General features: G+C 50.4%; 1 protein-coding gene across 11 annotated transcripts in view; it reads right to left on the bottom strand.

Annotated features, from left to right (window-relative positions):
• The window catches only part of pja2 (praja ring finger ubiquitin ligase 2), a 104,195-nt gene that overhangs the window by 20,524 nt on the left and 56,747 nt on the right, over window positions 1-26,924 (bottom strand). For all 11 annotated transcript variants that reach the window (XR_005461624.1, XM_038805133.1, XM_038805128.1 and 8 more), the window contains one exon: window positions 10,014-10,122. Coding sequence is in view for 10 of the 11 variants with exons in the window: in XM_038805133.1 (XP_038661061.1) it covers window positions 10,014-10,122 (109 nt within the window). In the remaining variant the exon portion in view is untranslated. The remainder of the gene's footprint in view (window positions 1-10,013; window positions 10,123-26,924) is intronic.

Here is a 26,924-nt window from a genome sequence, read left to right as displayed (position 1 = left end):
GGAGAGTGAGAGCCGACCTGGCGAGGTGGGGTGGTCTCCCTCTGTCACTGGCGGGTCGGGTGCTGGCGGTTAAAATGAATGTGTTGCCGCGATTTCTGTTTATTTTTCAATGCCTTCCGATTTTCCTGCCAAAGTCTTTTTTCAGGGAGATTGAGGGAAGGATTACCTCATTTATATGGGGAGGGAAGGTGGCCAGAGTGAGGAAGGTGCTGCTACAGAGGGGAAGGCAGGCAGGGGGTTTGGGTCTCCCGAACCTGATGTACTACTACTGGGCGGCGAATGTGGAGAAGGTGCGGAGCTGGGTCCGAGGGGTTGATTCCCAGTGGGTCAGAATGGACGAGAGTTTGTGCAGGGGGTCGGGGCTGAAGGCACTAGCAACGGCCCCACTCCCGATAGCTCCGGGGAAATACTCAGGGAGTCCGGTAGTAATAGCTTCATTGAAAATCTGGAGGTAGTTTCGCCAACACTTCGGGTTGGGGGCAGGGTCGAGGGAAATGCCGATCCGGGAGAACCACAGATTTGAGCCAGGGAGGTGGGACGGAAGCTTTTGGAAATGAGAAGAGAAGGGGATTAAGACTCTAAAAGATTTGTTTCTTCAGGGTCGATTTGCAGGATTGAGGGAGCTGGAAGCGAAGTATGGGCTGGAGAAGGGAGAAGTGTTTAGGTATATGCAGGTTCGGGACTTTGCCAGGAAGGAGATACAGAGCTTCCCGGAGGAACTGGCCTCCACGTTGTTGGAAGAGGTGCTGGCGTCAAGGGGACTGAAGAAGGGGACAGTGTCAGCGGTATATGGAGCTATGTTGGAAAAGGATAAGGCACCACTGGAGGGGATCAAAGCGAAGTGGGAGGAAGAGTTGGGAGAGGTTATAGAGGAGGGGGTCTGGTGTGAGGTGCTCCGGAGAGTAAATGCCTCCACCTCGTGTGCGAGGTTGGGGCTGATAGAGCTGAAGGTGGTATACAGAGCACACCTCACGAGGGCAAGGATGAGCCAATTCTTTGATGGGGTGGAAGATGTGTGTGAGCGTTGTGGGGGAGGGGGGGGGCGCTAATCACATTCGTATGTTTTGGTCCTGTCCAAAGCTTGGGAAGTACTGGAAGTAGGTGTTTAGGGTAATTTCCAAGGTGGTGCATGTGAAGCTGGACCCAGGTCCCCAGGAGGCCATATTCGGGGTGTCGGACCATCCAGGGTTGGAAACGGGTGCGGAGGGAGATATCATAGCCTTCACGTAGTTGATCATCCGAATGCGGATTCTGCTGGGATGGAGAGCGGCCTCTCCACCCTGTGCCCTAGTGTGGCGAGGGGACCTGTTGGAATACTTGACCCTTGAGAAGGTTAAGTTCGAACTGAAGGGAAGCTCGGAGGGGTTCTACAAGTCATGGGCACTATTTATTATGCACTTTCAAGAACTGGATAACATCAAACATTAGTTGGGGGGGAGGGGGGCTATGTATGTTAAAGATGGCTATGGGTAATCCCCGATTCCTTTTTTTCTTTGTCATTTGTTTATGTTAACATGCGGGCTGATGTCTGGGAATGGTGGGAGGATGGGATCGTTGTCACTGTTATGGGGTTTGAGATATTTGTTGTTGGTTATTGATTGTTGTTGGGTGTAAATTCGGGAGAAAAATTGTGAAAAAGGAGAATAAAAATATATTGTTTTAAAAATCTGTAACGAATTTCCAGACAGATGATCAATTTTGCAGCAGGACGAAGGACAGACAAAAGAAGCATATGGGCTAATAGCTGGTCAGATGAGAGTGTTTCAGAGGACAATGGATCTTGATTGAATCACCCTAGATAAACAGAAGTATCTTGTTTTTTTCACATCAATGAGTTAGGAGAATAGAACTCAGGCCAGTTGTGGACATATACCTATGACTCAATGCTATGAGACCGGTATAAAAGAAAGAAAATTGGAACAGACCTTCAGCCAGTAACCTGCGAGCCTCCCCAGGCACAACCATTGCAAAAAGAAAGGACCTTGGATTTAGCAGCCCAGAGAAGATATTCATATCAAGTGATTGTAGCCTGACCAGCCTCCTTCACTATGGCAGGTACTACCTAGAGCTCAGCTGTGAGTCTGAGTCATATTTTGTGTGATTGAGAAAATTGTGAATAAAATTATTTTAGAACATCAACTGGTTTTGCCCTTTGTTCATCTCGCAAATAAGGGCACCTGGGTAAAACAAAACTGGTTGAAGTGTCTGAGATTTTACAGGCACAACATATCGGTGCAAACACGATGGCCGAATGGCCTCCTTCTGCACTGTAGGGATTCTAGGAAATTTAAAGACCTGAGTTTTTGGATGTAAGCATTCCCTTCCCATCACAATAACAGATGGGAGGCAGCACACCCAGTCAGCAGCCTCACAAAGGGCAGAATTATAAGGAGTTTAATCTTGATGGCTCTTGGAGACTCGGTGGCACATTACAGTTACATATTCATTGACAGAAGTTTTTAGGTTCATCAAGGTAATTGATATTACTAACAGAAAATGGAACATCTTCTCTATTTCCAAATGCTCCATCCACACCAAACCCACCAAGATCAAATAGAGCGTAAACTAGATACGTGCACATTTTTAGTTTGGTGTGGTTGGCAGGACTCTTGGCTTTAACTCAGAAGCCCTACACCCGTCTTTAAGTATATAATTTGACTTACCACTTCAGTATAGTAATGAGGCAGTATCACATTGATGAAGATGCTCTCTTTCAAATGAGACATTAAGCTAAGATCTGCCTGTTCATACAATTGTAAGAGATCTCACGGCTCAATAAAAATAAGGTGCAATTACCATAAGACATAGGAGCAGAATTAGGCCACTCAGCCCATCGCATCTGCTCCGCCATTCAATCAAGGCTGATATTTGACTTCCGGTTGCGGTTATGCGGAGCTAAGCCGCACGTTCGGCAGCTCCCGCTAAAAACGGACTTTGGGGCTCTTTTCAGGGCCCCCAACGGAGCTTCGACGATTCCAGACGTGGGAAGGGGTCTGGAGTAGATCCCTAGGATCCTATGGTCCTGACCAGGAGTGGGGTGAGCAGTAAAGCAGTGGAAGCGCCCCTGGAAAAGCGGGGGAAGGGAAACAAAATGGCGGCCGGCGGAGCCCTCGAGGAGCTGGGGCAGTGGGCGCAGGAGCAGCAGGAGACTCTGCTGCGCTGCTTCCAGGAGCTTAAGGTGGAGCCTCTGGAGTCGCTGAAGGCTACCACCAGAGAACTGATGGAGACTCAGACAGCCCAGGGGGCCGCGATCCGGGAGCTGCAGCAGCAGGCCTCCGAAAGGGAGGATGAGGCCGTGGCCGTCGTGGGGAAGGTGGAGATGACGAGGCACTCCATAAAAAATGGCAGGAGCGGTTCGAGGAGCTGGACAACCGGTCGAGGCGGATCCTGGGCCTCACGGAGGGGCTGGACCTGGTGGCCTATATGGTCGTTATGCTGAACTCGTTGATGGTAGCTGGGTCCTTCTAGGGGCCCCTGGAGTTGGAGGGGGCCCACAGAATTCTGGCTAGGAGGCCCAAGCCGAATGAGCCACCGCGGGCGGTGTTGTTGCGGTTTCACCGGTTCGTTGATCAAGAGTGCGTGCTCCGGTGGGCCAAGAAGGAGCGGAGCAGCAAGTGGGAGAACACGGAGGTGCGGATCTTCCAGGACTGGAGTGCGGAGATGGCTAAGCGGAGGGCCGGGTTCAACCGGACGAATGCGGTGCTCCACAGACGGAGTGTGAAGTTTGGCATGTTGCAGCCGGCGCGTTTGTGGGTCACCTACAAGGACCGTCACCATTATTTTGAGTCCCCGGAGGAGGCGTGGGCCTTTGTGCAGGCCGAGAAACTGGACTCAAACTGAGGGTTAAAGATGGGGGTTTTTGTATGATAATGTAATTGTGTTTAATTTTTGCTCTGGAGGGGGGGTTCTCTGTTTAATGCAAGATGTGTGTTGGCTTTAGGGTGGGTGGGGCGATGTCGTTATGTCTTTTTGTATGGGTCTGGTGGACGGGTTCAGGCAGGGAGATAAACTGGGAGTGCAGGGAGCTGGTGGTGGGGACTGGCAATGGGAGTTGCCCTAGAGGAAGCGGGGTTGGGCAGGGCGAAAGCGCGGACTTTACTCTGGTTTCCCGTGCTGTGGGATGATGGGGGCGGGGTTGGGGCTGAGAAGCGCGGGCCTTTGCTGGCTGTTATTTTCCCGCCCAAGAGCTGGGGGGGGAGGGCCTGCTGATGGGCACGAAGGAGGAGGAGTATTCCCCCGTGGGGAGGAGTCGGAGGTATGGCGGGAGTTGCCGGGGTCAGCAGAAGTTAGCTGGCTCACGGGAGTGCTATGGAGGGAGGGGCGTGGCTAGGAGGGTCCTAGCCTTGGGGGGGGGGGGGGGGGGGGGGTACCGGGTTGCTGCTGAAATGGCCAGGAAGGAGCTGGAGTATGCAGGGGGTGCTTGGGGGGGGGAGAAAGAGGAGTTGCCGCCGTGGGGAACAGGCCGAGCGGGAGACGCTGGCCAGTGGCGGGCAGGGGATGGGTTATGGCTAATCGGTAGGGGATCGGGGCAGGGAGCCCTCTGATCCGGCTGATAACCTGGAATGTGAGGGGGCTGAACGGGCCGGTCAAACGGGCCTGGGTGTTTGCGCACTTGAAGGGGCTGAAGGCGGATGTGGCCATGCTCCAAGAGACACACCTGAAAGTGGCGGACCAGGTTTGGCTCAGGAAGGGATGGGCGGGCCAAGTATTTCATTCAGGGCTGGATGAGAAGAATCGGGGGGGGGGGGGGGGGTGGCGGCGATCCTGGTGGGAAAGAGGGTGTCGTTTGAGGCGTTGAGGGTGGTGGCTGACAGTGGCGGGAGGTATGTGATGGTGAGAGGTAAGCTGCAGGGGAGCAGGTGGTGTTGGTGAATGTTTACGCCCCAAATTGGGACGATGTGGGGTTTATGCGGCGCATGTTGGGCCGCATTCCGGACCTGGAGGTGATCAAGGGGGGGGACTTCAACATAGTGCTGGATCCCCCATTGGATCGATCCAAGTCCCGGACTTGTAGGAGGCCAGCGGCGGCTAAGGTGTTGAGGGGGTTTATGGATCAGATGGGAGGGGTGGATCCCTGGAGGTTTGCGAGGCCAAGGGCTAGGGAGTACTTGTTTTTCTCCCACGTGCATAAGGCCTATTCGAGGATTGATTTTTTTGTCCTGAGCAGGGGGCTGGTTTCGAGGGTGGAGGATGTTGAATACTCTGCCATTGCCATTTCGGATCATGCCCCGCACTGGGTGGACCTCGGACTGGGGGAGGAGAGGGACCAGCGTCCACTCTGGCGCTTGGAGGTGGGGCTGCTGGCAGACGAGGAGGTGGCCGGGAGGGTTCAGGGGTGTATTGAGAGGTACCTTGAGGCCAACGATAACGGGGAGGTCCAAGTGGGGACGGTCTGGGAGGCATTGAAGGCGGTGATTAGAGGGGAGTTGATTTCCATCCGAACCCATAGGGAGAGGGGGAGCAGAGGGAGAGGGAGAGATTGATAGGGGAGATGGTGAGGGTGGATAGGAGTTATGCGGAGGCTCCAGAGGAGGGATTGCTGGGGGAGAGGCGTAGCCTTCAGGCCAGGTTCGATCTATTGACTACCAGAAAGGCGGAAGCTCAATGGAGGAAAGCACAGGGAGCGGTGTATGAATATGGGGAGAAGGCGAGCAGGATGCTGGCACACCAGCTCCGAAAGCGAGACGTGGCCAGGGAGATTGGGGGAGTGACGGATAGAGTTGGGAAGGTGATGCGGAGGGGGGTAGATGTTAATGAGGTCTTTAGGGACTTTTATGGGGAATTGTATCGGTCTGAACCTCCGGTGGAGGGGGGGGGTTGGAATGGGGTGCTTCTTGGACAAGCTGCGATTCCCGAGGGTGGAGGAGGGGCAGGTGGAGGGACTGGGGGCGCCGATTGAGCTGGAGGAGCTGGTTAAAGGGATAGGGAGCATGCAGTCGGGGAAGGCGCCGGGGCCGGATGGGTTTCCGGCCGAATATTATAAAAGGTATGCGGACCTGTTGGGCCCCCTGTTGGTCCGGACCTTTAACGAGGCAAGGGAGGGGGGGCCCCCAACTATGTCACGGGCGCTGATTTCCTTGATCCTGAAGCGGGACAAGGACCCTCTGCAGTGTGGGTCATATAGGCCAATCTCACTGCTAAATGTAGACGCCAAGCTGCTGGCAAAGATTTTAGCCACAAGAATAGAGGATTGTGTGCCGGGGGTCATTCACGAGGACAGACGGGGTTTGTGAAGGGAAGGCAGTTGAATACTAACATACGAAGGCTCCTCAACGTGATTATGATGCCGGCTGTGGAAGGGGAGACGGAGATAGTGGTGGCATTAGATGCGGAGGAGGCCTTTGATAGGTTAAGTGGGGGTATCTGTGGGAGATGTTGGAAAGGTTTGGGTTTGGGGAGGGGTTTGTCCGTTGGGTGAGGTTGCTCCATGAGGCCCCGATGGCGAGTGTAGCCACGAATAGGAGGTGGTCGGAGTACTTTCGGCTGTACCGGGGGACGAGACAGGGGTGTTCCCTGTCCCCCTTGCTCTTTGCGTTGGCAATTGAGCCCCTGGCCATGGCGTTGAGGGAGTCAGGGAACTGGAGGGGCCTGGTGCGGGGTGGGGAGGAGCATCGAGTGTCGCTTTATGCGGACGACCTGTTGCTGTATGTGGCGGACCCGGTGGGGGGGATGCCGGAGGTGATGAGGATTCTCAGCGAATTTGGGGGCTTCTCTGGGTATAAGCTGAACCTGGGCAAGAGCGAGTTGTTCGTGGTGCACCCGGGGGATCAGGAGGAGGGGATTGGTAGGCTCCCACTGAAGCAGGCAGGGAAGAGCTTCAGGTACCTAGGAGTCCAGGTGGCTGGGAGCTGGGGGGGCCTGCACAAGCTCAACCTCACAAGGTTGGTGGAGCAGATGGAGGAGGAGCTCAAAAGGTGGAATATGTTACCGCTGTCACTGGCGGGGAGGGTGCAGTCCGTTAAGATGCCGGTGCTCCCGAGGTTTTGTCCCTGTTCCAGTGCCTCCCCATCCTTATCCCGAAGGCCTTTTTTAGGAGGGTCAACAGGAGTATTACGGAATTTGTGTGGGCGCATGGGACTCCGAGGGTGTTCTTGGAACGGGGCAGGGATAGGGGGGGGGCTGGCGCTGCCCAACCTCTGTGGGTACTATTGGGCTGCCAACGCAGCGATGGTGCGTAAGTGGGTAATGGACGGGGAAGGGGCAGCATGGAAGAGGATGGAGATGGCGTCCTGTGTGGGCACGAGCCTAGAGGCGCTGGTAACGGCGCCGTTGCCGCTCCCTCCAACGAGGTATACCACGAGCCCGGTGGTGGCGGCTACCCTCAAAACTTGGGGGCAATGGAGACGGCATAGGGGAGAAGTGGGGGGCTCGATGGAGGCCCCGATACGGGGGAACCATCGGTTTGTTCCAGGGAGCAATGATGGCGGATTTCTGGGCTGGCACAGGGCAGGGGTTAGGAGGTTAGGGGACCTGTTTGCGGAGGGGAGGTTTGCGAGCTTGGGGGAGTTACAGGGGAAGTTTGGGCTCCCCCCGGGGGAACATGTTCTGGTACATGCAGGTTAGGGCGTTTGCCAGGCGGCAGGTGGAGGGGTTCCCCTTGTTTCCCCCATGTGGGGTACGGGACAGGGTGCTCTCGGGGGTGTGGGTTGGAGGAGGGAGGATTTTGGACATATACCGGGTAATGCAGGAGGTAGACGAGGCCTCGGTGGAGGAACTGAAGGGTAAATGGGAAGAGGAGCTGGGTGAGGAGATTGAGGAGGGGACGTGGGCAGATGCCCTGGAGAGAGTGAAGTCCTCCTCTTCCTGTGCGAGGCTTAGCCTCATACAGTTCAAGGTGCTGCATAGGGCCCACATGACTGGGACGAGGATGAGTAGGTTTTTCGGGGGCGAAGACAGGTGTGCTAGGTGCTCGGGGAGCCCAGCGAACCACGCCCATATGTTTTGGGCATGCCCAGCGCTGGGGGAGTTTTGGAAGGGGGTAGCAAGGACGGTGTCGAGGGTGGTGGGATCCAGGGTCAAGCCAGGCTGAGGACTCGCAATTTTTGGGGTTGCAGTGGAGCCGGGAGTGCAGGAGGTGAAAGAGGCCGGTGTCCTGGCCTTTGCGTCCCTAGTAGCCCGGCAGAAGATTCTTCTTCAGTGGAAGGATGCGAGGCCCCCAAGCGTGGAGGCCTGGATCAATGATATGGCGGGGTTTATCAAATTGTAGACGGTGAAATTTGCCCTGATGGGATCAGTACAGGGGTTCTTTAGGCGGTGGCAACCTTTCCTGGACTTCCTGGCGGAACGGTAGGGAATTAGGCCGGCAGCAGCAGCAATTGGGTTTGGGTTTGGGATTGAGTTTGGGGGGGAGGGAGAAGTGTGTACATGGGTTTGTGGGATGTGGCGGGTGTTATCTCTTTCCTTTCTGTTGTTTGCTTTTTTTTTTCAAGTTAGTAGTTGTTTTTGTAGAGGGGTGGGTGTTGCTCTTGGGTTTTTACAATGGTTATTCTGTTAATATTGTTTTGTTGTTTATATTTTGGTGAAAATCTTAATAAAAATTATAAAAAATTTTAAAAATCATGGCTGATATTTTTCTCATCCCCATTCTCCTGCCTTCTCCCCATAACTCCTGACCCCCTTATTAGTCAAGAACCTATCTATCTCTGTCTTAAAGACACTCAGTGATTTGGCCTACACAGCCTTCTGCGGCAAAGAGTTCCACAGATTCACCACCCTCTGGCTGAAGAAATTCCTCTTCATCTCTGTTTTAAAGGATATTTCCTTTAGTCTGAGATTGTGTCCACTGCTTCTAACTTTTCCTACAAGTGGAAACATCCTCTCCACGTCCATTCTATCCAGGCCTCGCAGTATCCTTAAGTTTCATCCTTCTAAACTCCAACGGGTACAGACCCAGAGTCCTCAGCCATTCCTCATACAAGCTCTTCATTCCAGGGATCATTCTTGTGAACCTACTCTGAACCCTTTCCAAGGCCCGCACATCTTTCCTCAGATACGGGACCCAAAACTGCTCATAATACTCCAAATGGGGTCCGACCAGAGCCCTATACAACCTCAGAAGTACATCCCTGGTCTTTTATTCTAGCCCTCTTGATATGAATGCTAACATTGCATTTTCCTTCCTAACTGCTGACTGAACCTGCACGTTAATCTTAAGAGAATCGTAAACAAGGGCTTCCAAGTCCCTTTGTGCTTCTGATTTCCAAAGCATTAGCCATTTAGAAAATAGTCTCTGTCTAAATTCCTCTTTCCAAAGTGCATAACCTCACACTTTTCCACATTGTATTTCATCTGCCACTTCACTGCCCACTCTCCTCGCCTGTCCAAATCTTTCTGCAGCCTCCTTTCTTCCTCAATACTACCTGTCCCTCTGCAGATCTTTGTATCATCTGCAAACTTAGCAACAGTGTCTTCAGTTCCTTCTTCAAGATCATTAATGTATATTGTGAAAAGTTGTGGTCCCAGCCCAGACCCCCTGAGGCACACCACTAGTCACCAGCTGCCATCCTGAAAAAGACCCCTTTATCATCACTCTCTGCCTTCTGCCAGTCAGCCAATCTTCTATGCATGCCAGGATCTTACCCTTAACACCATGGGCTCTTAACTTATTTAACAATCTCCTACGCGGCACCTTGTCAAAGGCCTTCTATGGAAACTAGTGTTTCTCCCTCAAACAATACGGCCATTTATTTTTTTGCTGCTTTTAAAAATAAGACTTGCATAATTGTGCTTACCCTATTTATCAGCAGTGCCCATTTTACTTCTGGTTAAATAAGGTACCAATCATAAAGTTATTCATTTAACAGCCAAAACTAGCATGGATAAAAACAATCCCCGATACATAACAAACCTTGAACCTGCCTGCTGGGTTTTAAAGTGAGGACATTTAAAGCTTACTGTTACTAGAACACCAAGGATATAAATAAAAGTACATCGGTTACATTATTTGAAAATTCCAGTGTAGATAATTACAAATTTCTGGGTTTAATCATAGACATATTAATAAAGGTTATCACCTCCATTGCTTGAGCCAATCGTTCTTCCAGAGCCATAAAGGTAAGAAGCTGTGGATCAACAGATGAAATAGCCTGAGCTGTAAGTCCTTCACCAAGTTCATCTAACAATCTGGAAAAATGAAATAGACAACATAAAGGCACCTTTCAAACAATTTTTTTCAAATCATTAAATTTATTAACTTTTGAGGACGTTTGTGTATTGAATTGTTAGGTGAGAAAAGATTGACAAGTTATTACATTTCTAAAGTAGGAAATATGTCTTCAGGCAAAACAAAGGATGATTTGAAACAAAGGATTTTTTCCTCTTCATTTTGAGTCAATTAAATTGTATGAATGCAGCAGACACCAAAGGAATTAATTGGTTAATTTTTTTTTAATAAGCAATTTTAATGAGGTATTTTTGGCATTACAAACAGCAACAGTATAGAAACAATGTACAAAGAACAAAAAACATAGTGCAATCACCGACTCCCATCCCACCAAGGCCCGCCTAATTGACCTCCTATTCTACACTACCCCAACCCCCACCCCCCGCTGATGAGTAATTCTCCGTGAAGAAGTCGATGGATGGTTTCCACCTCCGGGCAAACCCTAACAGTGATCCTCTCAAGGCGAACTTAATCTTCTCTAGGCTGAGAAAGCTCGCCATGTCAGTCAGCCAGGCCTCCGACTTCGGGGGCTTTGAGTCCCTCCAAGCTAGCAGTATCCATCTCCGGGCTACCAGGGAAGCAAAGGCCAGAATGTCTGCCTCTTTCTCCTCCTGGATACCCGGATCTTCCAACACCCCGTAAATCGCCACCTCTGGACACATTGCCACCCTTGTTTTCAATACTCTGGACATGACGTCGACAAACCCCTGCCAATATCCCCTAAGTTTTGGACATGCCCAGAACATGTGAATATGGTTCGCTGGTCCTCCTGCACATTTTACACACCTGTCCTCCACCCCAAAGAATCTACTCATCCGGGCCACTGTCATGTGGGCCTGGTGGACCACCTTGAATTTGATCAAGCTGAGCCTGGCGCATGTTGCGGTCACGTTGACTCTGCTCAACGCTTCCGCCCATGAGTCATCCTCCATCTCACCACCAAGCTCCTCCTCCCGCTTACGCTTCAGCTCCTCGGTCTGCGTCTCCTCCGCCCTCATGAGTTCTTTGTAGAAGTCCGAGACCCTCCCCTCTCCCATCCATCCCCTAGACACTACCCTATCCTGGATGCCCCTTAGTAGCAGGAGTGGGAAGGATGATACCTGCCTGCGCAGAAAGTCCCGCACCTGTAAATATCTAAATCCGTTCCCCCTTGCCAGCCCAAACTTCTCCTCCAACGCCCTCAAGCTGGAGAAACTCCCCTCTAAGAACAGGTCCCCCATCCTCTCAATTCCCGCCCTTCACCATACTCAGAACCCCCCATCCAAGCTCCCCAGGGCAACCCGGTGATTATCATATTTTGGGGACCAGACCAATGCTCCCACTGCTCCAACATACCTCTTCCACTGACCCCAAATCCTCAAAGCCACCACCACCATGGGGCTGGTGGAGTACCTCGTCGGTGGGAATGGCAGAGGTGCCGTTATCAACGCCTCCAGACTGTTGTCCCTACATGAACATGCCTCCATCCGCTCCCAAAACGACCCCGGCCCCACCACCCATTTCCTTATCATGGCTATGTTTGCCGCCCAGTAATAATCACTGAAATTCGGTAGCGCAAGCCCACCCTTCCCCCAATTCCACTTGAGTATCACGTTCTTCACTCGCGGGGACTTACCCGCCCACACAAAGCCCAAGATGATTTTATTAACCTTCTTAAAAAAGGACCGTGGGATTAAAATTGGGAGACACTGAAATACGAACAGAAATCTCGGTAGGACCATCATTTAAACCGTCTGCACCCTCCCCGCCAACGGCAGCAGGAGCACACATCCCATCTCCGAAATTCGCCCCTCATCTGTTCAACTAACCGGGACAAGTTCAACTTGTGTAACCGGCCCAGTCACGTGTCACTTGTACCCCTACGTACTGAAACTGTCCCCATCTAACCTAAACGGCAGCTCCCTCAGCCGACCCTCGTGACCCCTCGCCTGGACTACAAACATCTCACTCTTTGTCATATTCAATTTATACCCCGAAAACCGTCCAAATTCTCCAAAAACCGCCATAATTTCACCTATCTCTGCCCCTGGATCTGATACGTAGAAGAGCAGGTCGTCCGCGTACAGTGGGATCCTATGTTGTCCCCCCCCACCCCCCGCCGAGCCAGCCCCTTGAAGCTCTCAGAGCAATTGCCAGCAGCTCTATAGCTAACGCAAACAGCAGTGGGGAGAGGGGGCACCCCTGTCTTGTCCCCCAGTACAGTCTAAAATAGTCCACGGTCATCCTATTCGTCCTTACACTAGCCTCCGGGGCCTGGTACAACAGCCTGACCCAGCCGATAAAGCCCCTACCGTACCCAAATCGTGCCAGCACCTCCCATAGATAGTCCCACTTCACCCGGTCGAACGCCTTTTCCGCATCCATTGCCACAACTACCTCAAACTCCCTACTCTCCGGGGCATCATAATCACATTGAGCTGCCTTTCCTATATTGGCCACCAACTGCCTGCCCTTGACAAACCCGGTTTGATCCTCCATAATCACATCCGGCACACAATCTTCAATCCTAGAGGCCAGAATTTTGGCCAGCAACTTGGTGTCCACATTAAGCAGTTAGATCGGCCTATATGACCCGTATAGCTCCGGGTTCTTTTTCCACTTCAATATCCACAAAATAGTGGTCTGTGACATTATCGGGGGCAGCACCCCTTGCCTCATTGAAAACCTTGACCAGCAACGGCCCTAAAATCCCCGAGAACTTCTTACAGAACTCCACCGGGTACCCGTCAGGCCCCGGGGCTTTACCCAACTGCATTGCCTTCGAGCCCTCAACTATTTCTTCGGCCCTAATTGGGGCCCCAGACAATCTACCAGCTCCCTACCCACCCTTGGGAAATTCAGTCCGCCCAAAAAGCGTCTCATCCCCTCCGGCCCCGTGGGGGGTTCCGAGCGATAGAGTCTACTGTAAAAGTCCCTGAACGTTCTGTTTAGCCCCGCCGAGTCCACTACCAAGTTCCCATCCCCATCAACCACCCTCTCTATCCCCCTGGCCGGCTCCCTCTTCCTGAGCTGCTGTGCCAGCATTCTTCTCCCCATGTTCGTAAAACACATCCCTTGCCTTCCAAAGCTGCTCCACTGCCTTACCTGTGGACAGCACCCCAAACTCAACCTGCAACCTCTGACGTTCCTTTAAGAGCTCCACCCCCGGGGTCAACGCATACCTCCTGTCTATCTGTAAGATCTCCTTAACCAGTCGGTCCGTTTCTGCCCTATCCATCCTGTCCCTACAAGCCCGGATCGAAATCAGCTCCCCTCTCACCACTGCCTTCAGCACCTCCCAGACCACCGCTGCTGTGACTTCCCCCGTGTCATTAACCCTGCAGGTCGTTCTGCATGCACTTCCTCAGTATCTCGCACACCGCCTCATCCGCCAACAAGCCCACGTCCAACCTCCACTGCGGGCGCTGGAAGCTCTCCTCATTAACCTGCAGTTCCACCCAGTGTGGGGCATGATCCGAAATAGTGATGGCCGAGTACCCCGTGTCCACCACCCCCGCCAGTAAATCCCATGTCAGAATGAAAAAATCAATCCGGGAGTAAACCTTATGCACATGCAAATAAAAGGAAAACTCCCTCCCCGTCGGCTGCCTAAACCGTCATGGGTCGTACCCCCCCCCCATCTGCTCCATGAACCCTATCAGTTCCTTTGCCATTGCTGGCACCCTCCCCGTTTCGAACACGACCGGTCCAGGCTGGGGACGATGACTGTATTGAAATCCCCTCCCATAACCAGCTTGTCCAGGTCTGATATCTTCCCCAGCAGCCTCTTTATAAATTCCACATGGTCTCAATTTGGCACGAACACATTAACCAAGACTACCTTCCTCACCTCCAGCTTACCGCTGACCATGATATAATGCCCCCCCCCCCTCCCCGGGACTATACTGCCCACCTGAAATTGCGCCCGCTTGTTGATCAAAATCGCAACCCTTCGGGTTTTGGTGTCCAGCCGCGAATGAAAGACCTGACTGACCCAACCCTTCCTTAGCCTCACTTGATCCGCCACCTTCAGGTGTGTCTCCTGTAGCATTACCGCGTCCGCCTTCAGAGCCCTCAGATGCGCGAACACACATGCCCTCTTGGCTGGCCCATTCAACCCTCTGACATTCCAGGTGATCAGCTTAGTTGGGGGAGCAATGTGTCCCCCCCTCCGCCGATCAGCCATTCCCTTTCCTGGGCCCGCTTCCAGCCCATGCACCGCACATCCATCGGCCCGCCTCCTGGCAGCCCCCACCCTCGACCTTCTCTCTGTCCCGAAACCCAAGTCCCTCCCTCGTCAGCAGAGTAACTCCCCCCCCCCCCCCCCCCCCCCCCAGCAACACCACTTTGTAACCTAACCCCTGCCATAGATTAATCATATGCACACCCCCCACTTTGCTGCCGTAGACAAGCTCACCCAGCTAGCCTGGTGGCACTCGCCTCCAGTGCCAAGAAGTCTCCCACCCATTGTTCCCTCACTCCCCTCCTCCCCCCCCCATCGAAACCACTTCCCTCATCAAACTGACCCCAAACAATCGCCCAATTAACACAAGAGACAACCTAAAAAGAAAAACACACAGAAACCCCCCACCCCCCCCCAATAGTGCAAATCAAAGCAATACAAAGTAAAAAGCCCCACCAGCCACCCCCACCAAAACACCGAAAACCCGCAGAAACCGAATAACTTTTACTTCCCCATCCCCCAACTCAAATACAGAAGAGAAACAACAATCGAAACATATAAACATCACTCAAAAAAGTTAAAACTTAAAACAGAAAGTTCTCAGTTCAGCACCAGCCCTTTCTTCTTGGCAAAGTCCATCGCGTCTTCGGACGACTCAAAATAATGGTGCTGGTCCTCGTGTGTAACCCAAAGACGCGCCGGGTACAGCAACCCAAATGTCACCTTCTTCTTAAGCAGGATCGCCTTAACTTCTTCGCCAGCGCTCTGTACGCCCTGTCCACCTCCAACGGTCGGGGAAAAGCCCCCTCCCCCAGAAACATACTCGCCATAAATGCGCCAGCATCAGCCCCCTCAGGGTGACCGACAATTCTCAAGTTCTGCTGGTGAGCTCTATTCTCCAGGTCCTCTACTTTATCCAGCAGCCTTTTTTAGCTGATCCTTTAGCATCCCCATCTCCAGTTCAACCACTGTTTGGTGCTCTTCCTGGTCCGCCAGCGCATTCACCAGCTTCTGAATCGTCCAATCCTGGGCATCCAGCCTGCGCTCCAGCCGATCAATCGATTCCTTTATTGGATCAAGACAGTCCCGTTTCTGCCCAGCAAAGCCCTCTTGGATGACCTGTATCAACTCCTCCGTTGATGGTTGGGCCGTCACAGCAGGGGTCCGCACATCAGCCATATTATCTTCAGCCGCAACCTCCACCTAGCCCTTGCTTATCTTCTTATTTCTCCCTTTTCAATCCCTTGGGGTTCTTCGTTCCATACACCAATATGTGGATCCAGTGCCAAATTGACTTTGCCTTCAAAGCCAGCGCTCAAAACCGCAAAAATGTCGGGGGCAAAGGTCCAAAAGTCAGGCCAGAGCGGGAGCTACCAAATGTGCGACTTACTCCCACATAGCCGCCACTGGCAGCTCCACTAATTGGTTAATTTTAACTGGAGTTTCAAACTGCAAAGTACGGTTGAGCATAAATATTCATATGTACAGAATTCCAAATTAAATTTGTTTGTTTTTCTATCTTTTAAAAGAACGTGGCTTGCTAAGACCATATTTAGCATTCGACTTACAACTGGATTCCAATAAAATTGAACATTTCTATCTTTTAAAAGAACGTGGCTTGCTAAGACCATATTTAGCATTCGACTTACAACTGGATTCCAATAAAATTGAACATTCAGCATTTGCCACTTTCAATGCACATTCAAAATCTGGTCATTTGTTTCCAGAAGCCTTCAGTACTTTCCCTTCAGTACTTTTGGACTCAAGAGGCAAGATTTTGCAAGAAGTGAAAAGAAAAAAACATACTACATCAACACTAACTCTTCTCAGAGCTCAGTAACACCAGTCACATTATGCAGCAATTTGCACCACACCACCAAAAAAAAAATAGATGCTTCAAAATACTCTATAGAGTTGACTCCATATCAAAGCCTGAAATTCTTGATTTCCCCTAACCACAGATGGAAGAATTGTGAGGCTGAGGTGCAAGGATGTTGATCCCATAAAATTACCCAGCAGATGAGGATATCACAGGTCAGGAAATGACAGTTCACAATGTGAGGAAGTACAAATATCCACTCTTAAAGATAGCACTGCATAACAGCACTGCTGTCATTAGAATCAACTCTGGTCTGGCAGCTGGAGATGGAGAAGTGGAAACCGATGGCACCAATTCTTATCATCTGTTCTTGCTACTATTAGGACAGTACCAGAAGGAAAATGGGTAGTTTTATTTGCCTAATGCACATCAGAGTCATCATGTCAGCTGGACCCCAGTTAAAGTTTCATATATCAATTACCAGCTAGGAGCTGTTTTTTCAAAAGGTAAAGAAAGCCATACTAGACAGGAATGCCATGATGTTGGACTGAGGTTGCATTCTCCTTTGCAGAAGTTCTGGTACATGAATCACAACGTTAGTATGTAGGTACAGCAAGTGATTTGGAAGGTAAATGGAATGTCGATACTTATTGAAAGAGCACTGAAACATAAAAGTGGCAACGTTTTACTGCAGCTGTACAGAGCCTTGGTGAGACCATATCTCAGGTTGTGTGCAGTTTTGGCTTGTTATTTAAAGTAAAAGGGGAAGCAGTGGCATACTGGTATTGTCACTGGACTAGTAACCCAGAGACCCATATGATTATCTGGGGACCCAGGTTTGGATCCCACCAGGTCAGGTGATGGAATTTAAACTCAATAAAGTATCTGGAATTAGAAATCTAATGATGACCATGAAACCATTGTCGATTGTCGTAAAAATCACTAATGTCCTTTAGGGAAGGAAATCTGCAAACCTTATCTGGTCTGGCCTACATATGAACCCAGACCTACAGCACTGTGGTTGACTCTTATATGCCCTCTGAAATCTGGTCAGCACGGTGGCGCGGTGGGTTAGCCCTTCTGCCTCACGGCACCGAAGACCCGGGTTCAATCTTGGCCCCGGGTCACTGCCCATGTGGAGTTTGCATTCTCCCTGTGTCTGCATGGGTCTCACCCCCACAACCCAAAGGTGTGCAAGGTAGTAGATTGGCCATGCTAAATTGCCCCTTAATTAGAAAAAAAATTTAAAATAAAAAAGACAAAATAAATGCCCTCTGAAATGGCCTAGCAAGCCACTTAATTGTCTTCAGCTGTTACGAAAACACCAAACCGGACGGACCACCCGGCATCAAACCAGGAACTGGAAACGACAATAGCAAATCCAGCCTTGTCGACCCAGCAAAGGCCTCCTTACTAACATCTGGGGCTTGTGCCAAATTTGGGAGAGCTGTCTCACAGACTAGTTAAGCAACAGCCTGACATAGTCAAACTCACAGAATCGTAACTTACAGACAATATCCCAGACAGCACTATCATCAATCCTGGGTATGTCCTGTCTCACTGCCAGGACAGAACCAGCAGAGGTGGTGGCACAGTGGTATACAGTCAGGAGGGAGTTGTCCTGGGGGTCCATGAAGTCTCATGACGTCAGGTTAAAATTGGGCACGGCAACCTCCTGTTACACGTACATGTTGATATTAATAAAGAGGCGTTGGGCATCTTAAAAAGCATTAAAGTAGATAAGTTCCCAGGGCCTGATGAGATCTACACCAGAATACTGAGGGAGGCAAGGGAGGAAATTGCTGGGGTCATGACAGTAATCTTTGTATCCTCAATGGCTACAGGTGAAATTCCAGAGGCCTGGAGAGTAGCCAATGTTGTTCCCCTGTTTAAGAAGGGCAGCAGGGATAATCCTGAAAATTATAGGCCGGTGAGCTTTACGTCAATGGTAGGGAAATTATTGGAAAAGATTCTTAGAGAAAGGATTTACTTAAATTTGGAATCAGATGAACTTATTACTGATGGTTTTGTGAAGGGGAAGTTGTGCTTCACTAATTTGATCGAGTTTTTCGAGCAAGTGACAAAGATGATAGATGAGGGAAAGGCAGTACATGGACTTCAGTAAAGCCATTGACAAGGTACCTCATGGTAGACCGGTACAAAAGGTGAAGTCACATGGGATCAGAGGAGAGGTGGCAAGTTGTATATAGAGCTGGCTTGGGCACAGAAGAGGGTAGCAGTAGACGGGTGCTTTCCTGAATGGAAGGCTGTGATTAGCGGCTTTCGACAGTGATCAGTTCTGGGACCTTTGTTGTTCGCAGTATACATAAATGATTTGGAACAAAACATAGGTAGGGGAACTGGCAGCATGGGTTGGTACCTGGGACTTCGATGTTGTGGCCATTTCAGAGACATGGATAGAGCAGGGACAGGAATGGTTGTTGCAGGTTCCGGGGTTTAGGTGTTTTAGTAAGCTCAGAGAAGGGGGCAAAAGAGGGGGAGGTGTGGCGCTGCTAGTCAAGGACAGTATTACGGTGGCGGAAAGGATGCTAGATGGGGACTCTTCTTCCGAGGTAGTATGGGCTGAGGTTAGAAACAGGAAAGGAGAGGTCACCCTGTTGGGAGTTTTCTGTAGGCCACCTAATAGTTCTAGGAATGTAGAGGAAAGGATGGCGAAGATGATTCTGGAAAAGAGCGAAAGTAACAGGGTAGTTGTTATGGGAGACTTTAACTTTCCAAATATTGACTGGAAAAAATATAGTTCGAGTACATTAGATGGGTCGTTCTTTGTACAATGTGTGCAGGAGGGTTTCCTGACACAATATGTTGACAGACCAACAAGAGGCGAGGCCACATTGGATTTGGTTTTGGGTAATGAACCAGGCCAGGTGTTAGATCTGGAGGTAGGTGAGCACTTTGGAGACAGTGACCACAATTCGGTGACCTTTACGTTAGTGATGGAAAGGGATAAGTATGCCCCGCAGGGCAAGAGTTATAGCTGGGGGAAGGGCAATTATGATGCCATTAGAAATGACTTAGGATGTGTAGGTTGGAGAAGTAGGCTGCAAGGGTTGGGCACACTGGATATGTGGAGCTTGTTCAAGGAACAGCTATTGCGTGTTCTTGATAAGTACGTACCAGTCAGGCAGGGAGGAAGGGGTAGAGCGAGGGAACCGTGGTTTACCAAAGAAGTGGAATCTCTTGTTAAGAGGAAGAAGGAGGCCTATGTGAAGATGAGGCGTGAAGTTTCAGTTGGGGCGCTTGATAGTTACAAGGAAGCGAGGAAGGATCTAAAGAGAGAGCTAAGACGAGCAAGGAGGGGACATGAGAAGTCTTTGGCAGGTAGGATCAAGGAAAACCCAAAAGCTTTCTATAGGTATGTCAGGAATAAAAGAATGACTAGGGTAAGAGTAGTGCCAGTCAAGGACAGTGGTGGGAAGTTGTGTGTGGAGGCTGAGGAGATAAGCGAGATACTAAATGAATACTTTTCGTCAGTATTCACTCAGGAAAAAGATAATGTTGTGGAGGAGAATGCTGAGACCCAGGCTATTAGAATAGATGGCATTGAGGTGCATAGGGAAAAAGTGTTGGCAATTCTGGACAAGGTGAAAATAGATAAGTCCCCGGGGCCTGATGGGATTTATACTAGGATTCTCTGGGAAGCCAGGGAAGAGATTGCTGAGCCTTTGGCTTTGATTTTTATGTCATCATTGGCTACAGGAATAGTGCCAGAGGACTGGAGGATAGCAAATGTGGTCCCTTTGTTCAAGAAGGGGAGTAGAGATAACCCCGGTAACTATAGGCCGGTGAGCCTCACGTCTGTTGTGGGTAAAGTCTTGGAGAGGATTATAAGAGATACAATTTATAATCATCTAGATAGGAATAATATAATTAGGAATAGTCAGCATGGTTTTGTGAAGGGTAGGTCATGCCTCACAAACCTTATCGAGTTCTTTGAGAAGGTGACTGAACAGGTAGACGAGGGTAGAGCAGTTGATGTGGTGTATATGGATTTCAGTAAAGCGTTTGATAAGGTTCCCCACGGTCGGCTATTGCAGAAAATACGGAGGTTGGGGATTGAGGGTGATTTAGAGATGTGGATCAGAAATTGGCTAGTTGAAAGAAGACAGAGGGTGGTGGTTGATGGAAAATGTTCAGAATGGAGTTCAGTTACGAGTGGCGTACCACAAGGATCTGTTCTGGGGCCGTTACTGTTTGTCATTTTTATAAATGACCTAGAGGAGGGCACAGAAGGTTGGGTGAGTAAATTTGCAGACGACACTAAAGTCGGTGGAGTTGTAGACAGTGTGGAAGGATGTTGCAGGTTACAGAGGGACATAGATAAGCTGCAGAGCTGGGCTGAGAGGTGGCAAATGGAGTTTAATGTAGAGAAGTGTGAGGTAATTCACTTTGGAAAGAATAACAGGAATGCGGAATATTTGGCTAATGGTAAAATTCTTGGTAGTGTGGATGAGCAGAGGGATCTCGGTGTCCATGTACATAGGTCCCTGAAAGTTGACACCCAGGTTGATAGGGTTGTGAAGAAGGCCTATGGTGTGTTGGCCTTTATTGGTAGAGGGATTGAGTTCCGGAGCCATGAGGTCATGTTGCAGTTGTACAAAACTCTGGTACGGCCGCATTTGGAGTATTGCATACAGTTCTGGTCGCCTCATTATAGGAAGGACGTGGAAGCTTTGGAACGGGTGCAGAGGAGATTTAGCAGGATGTTGCCTGGTATGGAGGGAAAATCTTATGAGGAAAGGCTGATGGACTTGAGGTTGTTTTCGTTAGAGAGAAAAAGGTTAAGAGGTGACTTAATAGAGGCATACAAAATGATCAGAGGGTTAGATAGGGTGGACAGTGAGAGCCTTCTCCCGCAGATGGAGGTGGTTAGCACGAAGGGACATAGCCTTAAATTGAGGGGTAATAGATATAGGACAGAGGTCAGAGGTAGGTTTTGTACGCAAAGAGTGGTGAGGCCGTGGAATGCCCTACCTGCGTAGTGAACTCGCCAACATTGAGGGCATTTAAAAGTTTATTGGATAAGCATATGGATGATAATGGCATAGTGTAGGTTAGATGGCCTTTAGTTTTTGACTTCTCATGTCGGTGCAACATCGTGGGCCAAAGGGCCTGTACTGCGCTGTATCGTTCTATGTTCTATGTTCTATAGCTGGTCTGATTAGTAAATTCGCAGACGACATAGAAATTGGTGGCATTGCGGATAGCGAAGAGGGTTATCAGAGGATACAGCAGGATATAAACTGGTTGGAGTCTTGGGCGGAGAAATGGCAAGTGGAGTTTAATCCAGACAAGTGTGAGGTAATGCAATTTGGAAGGTCAAAAGCATGTAGGAGATCAGGAAGTGGGTGGTGGGGGAGGGGTCGGCATGAGACCGTATGGAGGCGGCTTCATGCAAGGGCACCAGTCTGGGGGCATTAGTAACTGCGCCTCTGCTGTTCCCGCTAGCACGGTACTCCACCAGCTCCGTGGTGGTGGCAGCCCTGAGAGTCTGGATGCAATGGAGGAGACATGTGGGAGCAGAGGGTGCATCGGTCTGGTCCCCAATCTGTAACAATCACCGGTTTGCCCTGGGAAGTATGGATGAGGGGTCCGGATATGGCGGAGAGCAAGGATCGAGAGGATGGGGGATATGCTTATGGAGGGGAGTTTTCCGAGTATGGAGCTTGGAGGAGAAGTTTGGGTTGGCGAGGGAAACAAATTCAGGTATCTGCAGGTGCGGGACTTACTATGTAAACAGGTGTCAACCTTCCCGCTCCTACCACTGAAGGGGATTCAGGACAGGGTAGTTTCCAGAGGGTGGGTAGGAGAAGGGAGCGTCTCGGACATTTACAAGGAACTTATGGGGTCAGAGGAGACGCAGACCGAGGAGCTGAAGCGCAAGTGGGAGGAGGAGCTGGGAGGAGAGATAGAGGATGGTCTATGGGCGGACGCATTGAGCAGAGTCAATGTGTCTGCAGGATGTGCCAGGCTCAGCCTGATACAATTTAAGGTCGTTCACCGGGCTCACATGACAGTGGCCCGGATGAGCAGATTCTTTGGGGTGGAAGACAGGTGTGCAAAATGTGTGGGAGGACCAGCAAACCATGCCACAAGTTCTGGACATGTCCGAGGCTGAGGGGATTTTGGCAGGGACTGCACCACTGGGCTCCCTGAATACCTACTTGGAGCCATTGGCAATGCTGCCGTCACCATAGCCCTCAAACTAGACCCCTTACAAGATTTCTCCTCCATCCTAACCCACTCTACCCCTTCTTCTTCCCACAACCGCCGCACCTTGTCCACATTCGCCGCCCAATAATAATGAAGCAAGTTCGGCAACGCCAACCCCTCCCACTGCCTCTGTAGCAGGGTCCTCCCCACTCTCGGCACCTTTCCCGCCCATACAAAGTCAGAGATGATTGTGTCCACTTTCCTAAAAAAAGGCCTTTGGTATAAAGATCGGGAGAGCCTGAAAGATAAACAAGAACCTCGGCAGAATATTCATTTTCACCACTTGGATCCTCCCTGCCAACGTTAAGTGCAGTGTAACCCACCTCTTAAGATCCTCCCTGGCCTCCTCCACCAGCTTCGTTAAGTTCCACTTATGGAGATCCATCCATTCCCTCGCTACCTGAATCCCCAAATACCTAAACCTATCTCTCGCTACCGCAAATGGCATCCCCCCTAAATTAGCCCGCTGTGCCAGCTCATTCACCGGGAATACCTCACTTTTCCCTACATTCAGCTTGTACCCAAAGAACCCGCCAAACCTCCCCAATAGGCCCATAACCCTTCCCATACTCTCCAACGGATCCGAAACATACAGCAAGAGGTCATCGGCATAGAGCGACACCCGATGCTCCCTCTGTCCCCTCATTTTCCCCTGCCACTCTGCCGACCTCCTGAGAGCCATCGCCAATGGCTCTATGACCAGCACAAACAGCAACGGCGACAGCGGGCACCCCTGCCCCATACCCCTGTGTAAGTCAAAGCTTTGTGAGCTCATATCATTCGTCCTCGTCCTTGGTTCCACATACAGCAACCGCACCCATGCCACAAAGCTCGGTCAAACCCAACCCTTCCCAAAACTTTGAACAAGTACCGCCACTCCACCCGATCAAATGCCTTCTCCGCGTCCATGGGCCACCTCTGGTACCAGAGCCCTCGACGGATTCACCACCATATTCAACAGCCGTCTTATATTACTCGCGAGCTGCCTGCCCTTCAGGAAGCCTGTTTGATCTTCTGCAACCACCCCGGGACACAGTCCTCCATCCTCCCCCGCCAACAACTTAGCCAATACTTTCACATCCGTGTTCAATAATGATATGGGTCTATACGACTCACATTCCACCGGATCCTTCCCTTTTTTTGGGATTAGTGTGATTACTGCCTACGTCATCGTCTCCGGCAACTCCCCCTTCTCTAGTGCTTCATTAAACGCCCCCAACAGATGTGGTGCCAGGTCCGCCGCAAATTCCTTATAAAATTCCGCCAGGTACCCATCCAGCCCAGGGGCCTTCCCCAACTTCAAACCCCTAATATTATCAAGCACCTCCCTCAGCCCCAGGGGCTGCTCCAACGCCTGCCTCTGCTTCTTCCACCTGGGGAAATTCCAGCTCGTCCAGAAACTGTCTCATGTCCCCCTCCTCTCCTCCTGGGTCTGCCTCAAAGTCCCTGATAAAACTCTCTAAATGCCTCATTTATCTTCCCTGGCTCTGACACCACATCCCCAACCTGAATCTTCAATATTTCCCTGGATGCAGCCTGCCTCTGTAGCTGGTGAGCCAGTTTGCGGCTTGCGTTCTGCCCATACTCGCATTGCACCCCTCTTGCCCTACACAGTTGCCCTACCACCCTCCCCATTGTCAGCCTGTCAAATTGCCCCTGCAACTTTTTCCTCCTTGCAAATCCCTCCACGGTGGGCACCCTCGAATATTCCTTGTCCACTTCCACTATCTCGCTCATTAGACAGTCATGTTCCGCCCTCCTTTCCTTATTCGCACGAACCGTAAACTAAACAATTTCTCCATGGATCGCTGCCTTCAGTGCTTCTCAAAAAATTCCCGCCGACACCTCCCCATTCTGATTCAACTCCACATAATCCCTAATCGCCAACCGCATCTTATCACAAAAACCTCCATCCTCCAACAACCCCGAGTCAAACCTCCACCCTGGCCTCTGCTCTCGTCCCGTTCTAAACCAATTATCCAGCCAGTGGGGTACATGGTCAGAGATAACTATCCCCACATACTCTGCCCCCTCCACCCCAACCAAAATCTCCCAACTCACTACTAAGTAGTCAATCCTCAAATACACCGTATAGACGTGTAAAAGAAGGAATACTCCCTTCCCCCTGGGTTCTGAAAAAGCCATGGGTCCACCATACCCATCCTCTCCATAAGCCACCACCTCCCCACCTCCCCCCCCCCCGCCCCGCCAAAAAAGAGTTGAACGTCAGAGGTGAGGTGAGAGGGACTGCCTTTGATATCAAGGCAGCATTGATTATTGTATTGCATCAAGGATCCCTAGCAAAACATGAGGCAATGGGAATCAGGGGAGAAACCCTCCACTGGATGGAGTCACTCCTTGTACAAAGGAAAATGGTTGTGGTGGTTGGAAATCAATCATCTCATATCTAGGACATTACTGCAGGAGTTCTTCTGGATAGTTCCCTAGGCCCAACCATCTTCCGCTACTTCATCAATGAATAAACTTCCTACCACCATAACATCAGAAGGATATGTTTGCGGATGACTGCACAATGTTCAGCACCATTCGTGACACCTCGGGTACTGAAGCATACCTGTCAAATGTAGCAAGACGTGGACAATATTCAGGTTTGAGCTGACAAGTGGCAAATAATATTTGCTCCACACAAGTGCCAGGCAATGTGGAAAATAGTCCATATATTTTCTCTACACAAAAAGCAGGACAAATCCAACCTGGCCAATTACCTAATCAGGCCAGGGTACAGGCAACAAGAGAGAATCTAACCATCACCCCTTGACATTCAATGGCATTACCATCATTGAATTCCCCCACAATCAAAGTGCTGGTAGTTACGATTGACCAGAAACTGAACTGGACTAGCCATATAAATACTGTGGCTATAAGAGCAAGTCAGAGGCTAGAAATCCTCCCAATCTGCTGCCTCACATCGCCGAGGACCCAGATTCGATCCCGGCCCCAGCCCAGAGTCATTGTCCGTGTGGAGTTTGCACATTCTCCCCTTGTATGCATGAGTCTCATCCCCACAAATCCAAAGGTGTGCAGGGTAAGTAGATTGGCCACGCTAAATTGTCCCTTCATTGGGGAAAAAAAAAGAATTGTGTACTCTAAATTTATTTTTTTTAATCCTCCCGCTTCCCCAAAGCACGTCCATAGAACCACAGGACTCCTACAGTGCAGAAGGAGGCTATTCGAACCATTGAGTCTGCATCAACCCTTTGAACAGGTGGGAGCGGGGATGGGGTGGGGGCGTCAACTGTGTACAGGACCCATTGACAGGCTGATCGAGGAAAAAGATGGGCATGGCCAGGGACTGGCAACATTCATGGAGCAGATGGGGCGGTGGATCCATGGTGGTTCCTACACCCCGGTGAGAAGGAATTCTCATTCTTTTCGCCAGTCCACAAAGCATACTCAAGGATAGATTTCTTTGCAGTGGGGAAAGCGGTGCTTTCAGGAACAGTAAGATCGGAAATTCCGCGATAGTTATGTCCGACCACGCTCCACATTACATGAATGTGAGGTTGGGGATGGGCCGTGCCCAGCGCCCCACATGGAGGTTGGACATGGACCTCCTAGCCGATAAGGTCCTCTGCCAAAAAATATCACAAGCCATAGGCGGGTTTGTTACAAATAACCGGTATGGGGAAGTCCCACTGAAGGCAGTGATCAGGGGAGAGATTATAGCCTACAGAGGCACACAAAGAGATAGGGAAGGGAGGTTGGCCAGACAACAACTGATCAATTCCATCGTGGAGGTCGACAGAAAATACCTCAAAAGGACCTGACCATATAGCTTCTGGTGGAGAGGAAAATATTACAAACGGACTTTAACCTGCTATCCACCAGGAAAGCAGTGCACCAACGCTGCCAGACACGGGGGACCTATTATGAGCACGAGGAAAGGGCTGGTCACCTACTGGCTCACCAGCAGAGAAAGCAGGCAGCCACAAGCTGGCAGCTCAAGTGTGTCTGATATTTACACAAACGTGTGTGTCGTTTGTGCAGCGGTTTTTACGACTGCTCCCCCCCCCCCCCCCCCCTTGTTGAGGTATGTTCCGCTCTTTTTCCTTTTTCCCCATCCCGTTATTTTTGTAAAAACCACTGCACATACGACACAAACTTTCATGTAAATATCAGACACACTTGAACTGTTACTTTGTAAATATCATGTGCTTAAAATATTAAACTGCCAAAATGTTAAAGTTGGAAAATGCCAATGAAAGTATTTTTTAAAAACGAGGAAATTAACACAATATTGATGAACGATGTTAGCTCTGATGATGTGGAATCTGTATGGGTAGAGCTGCGAAACACAAGCAGGCAAAAAATGTTTGTGGGGGTTGTACATAGACCTCCAAACTGCAGTGGTGAATTACCTGCAGTGGTGAATATGAAACTGGTTGGCAGAAAGGAAACAAAGAGTAGGAATGAACAGGTCCTTTTACAAATGGCAGGCAGTGACTAGTGGGGTACCCCAGGGATCGGTGCTGCGACCCCAGTTTTTCACAATATATGTTAATGATTTAGATGAGGGAACTAATTGT

This window comes from Scyliorhinus canicula, chromosome 8 (genome assembly GCF_902713615.1).
Source record: "Scyliorhinus canicula chromosome 8, sScyCan1.1, whole genome shotgun sequence".
Lineage (NCBI taxonomy): Eukaryota > Metazoa > Chordata > Chondrichthyes > Carcharhiniformes > Scyliorhinidae > Scyliorhinus > Scyliorhinus canicula.
Note: the sequence above shows the minus strand (reverse complement) of the source record. Positions and strands in the feature narration are given on the sequence as shown.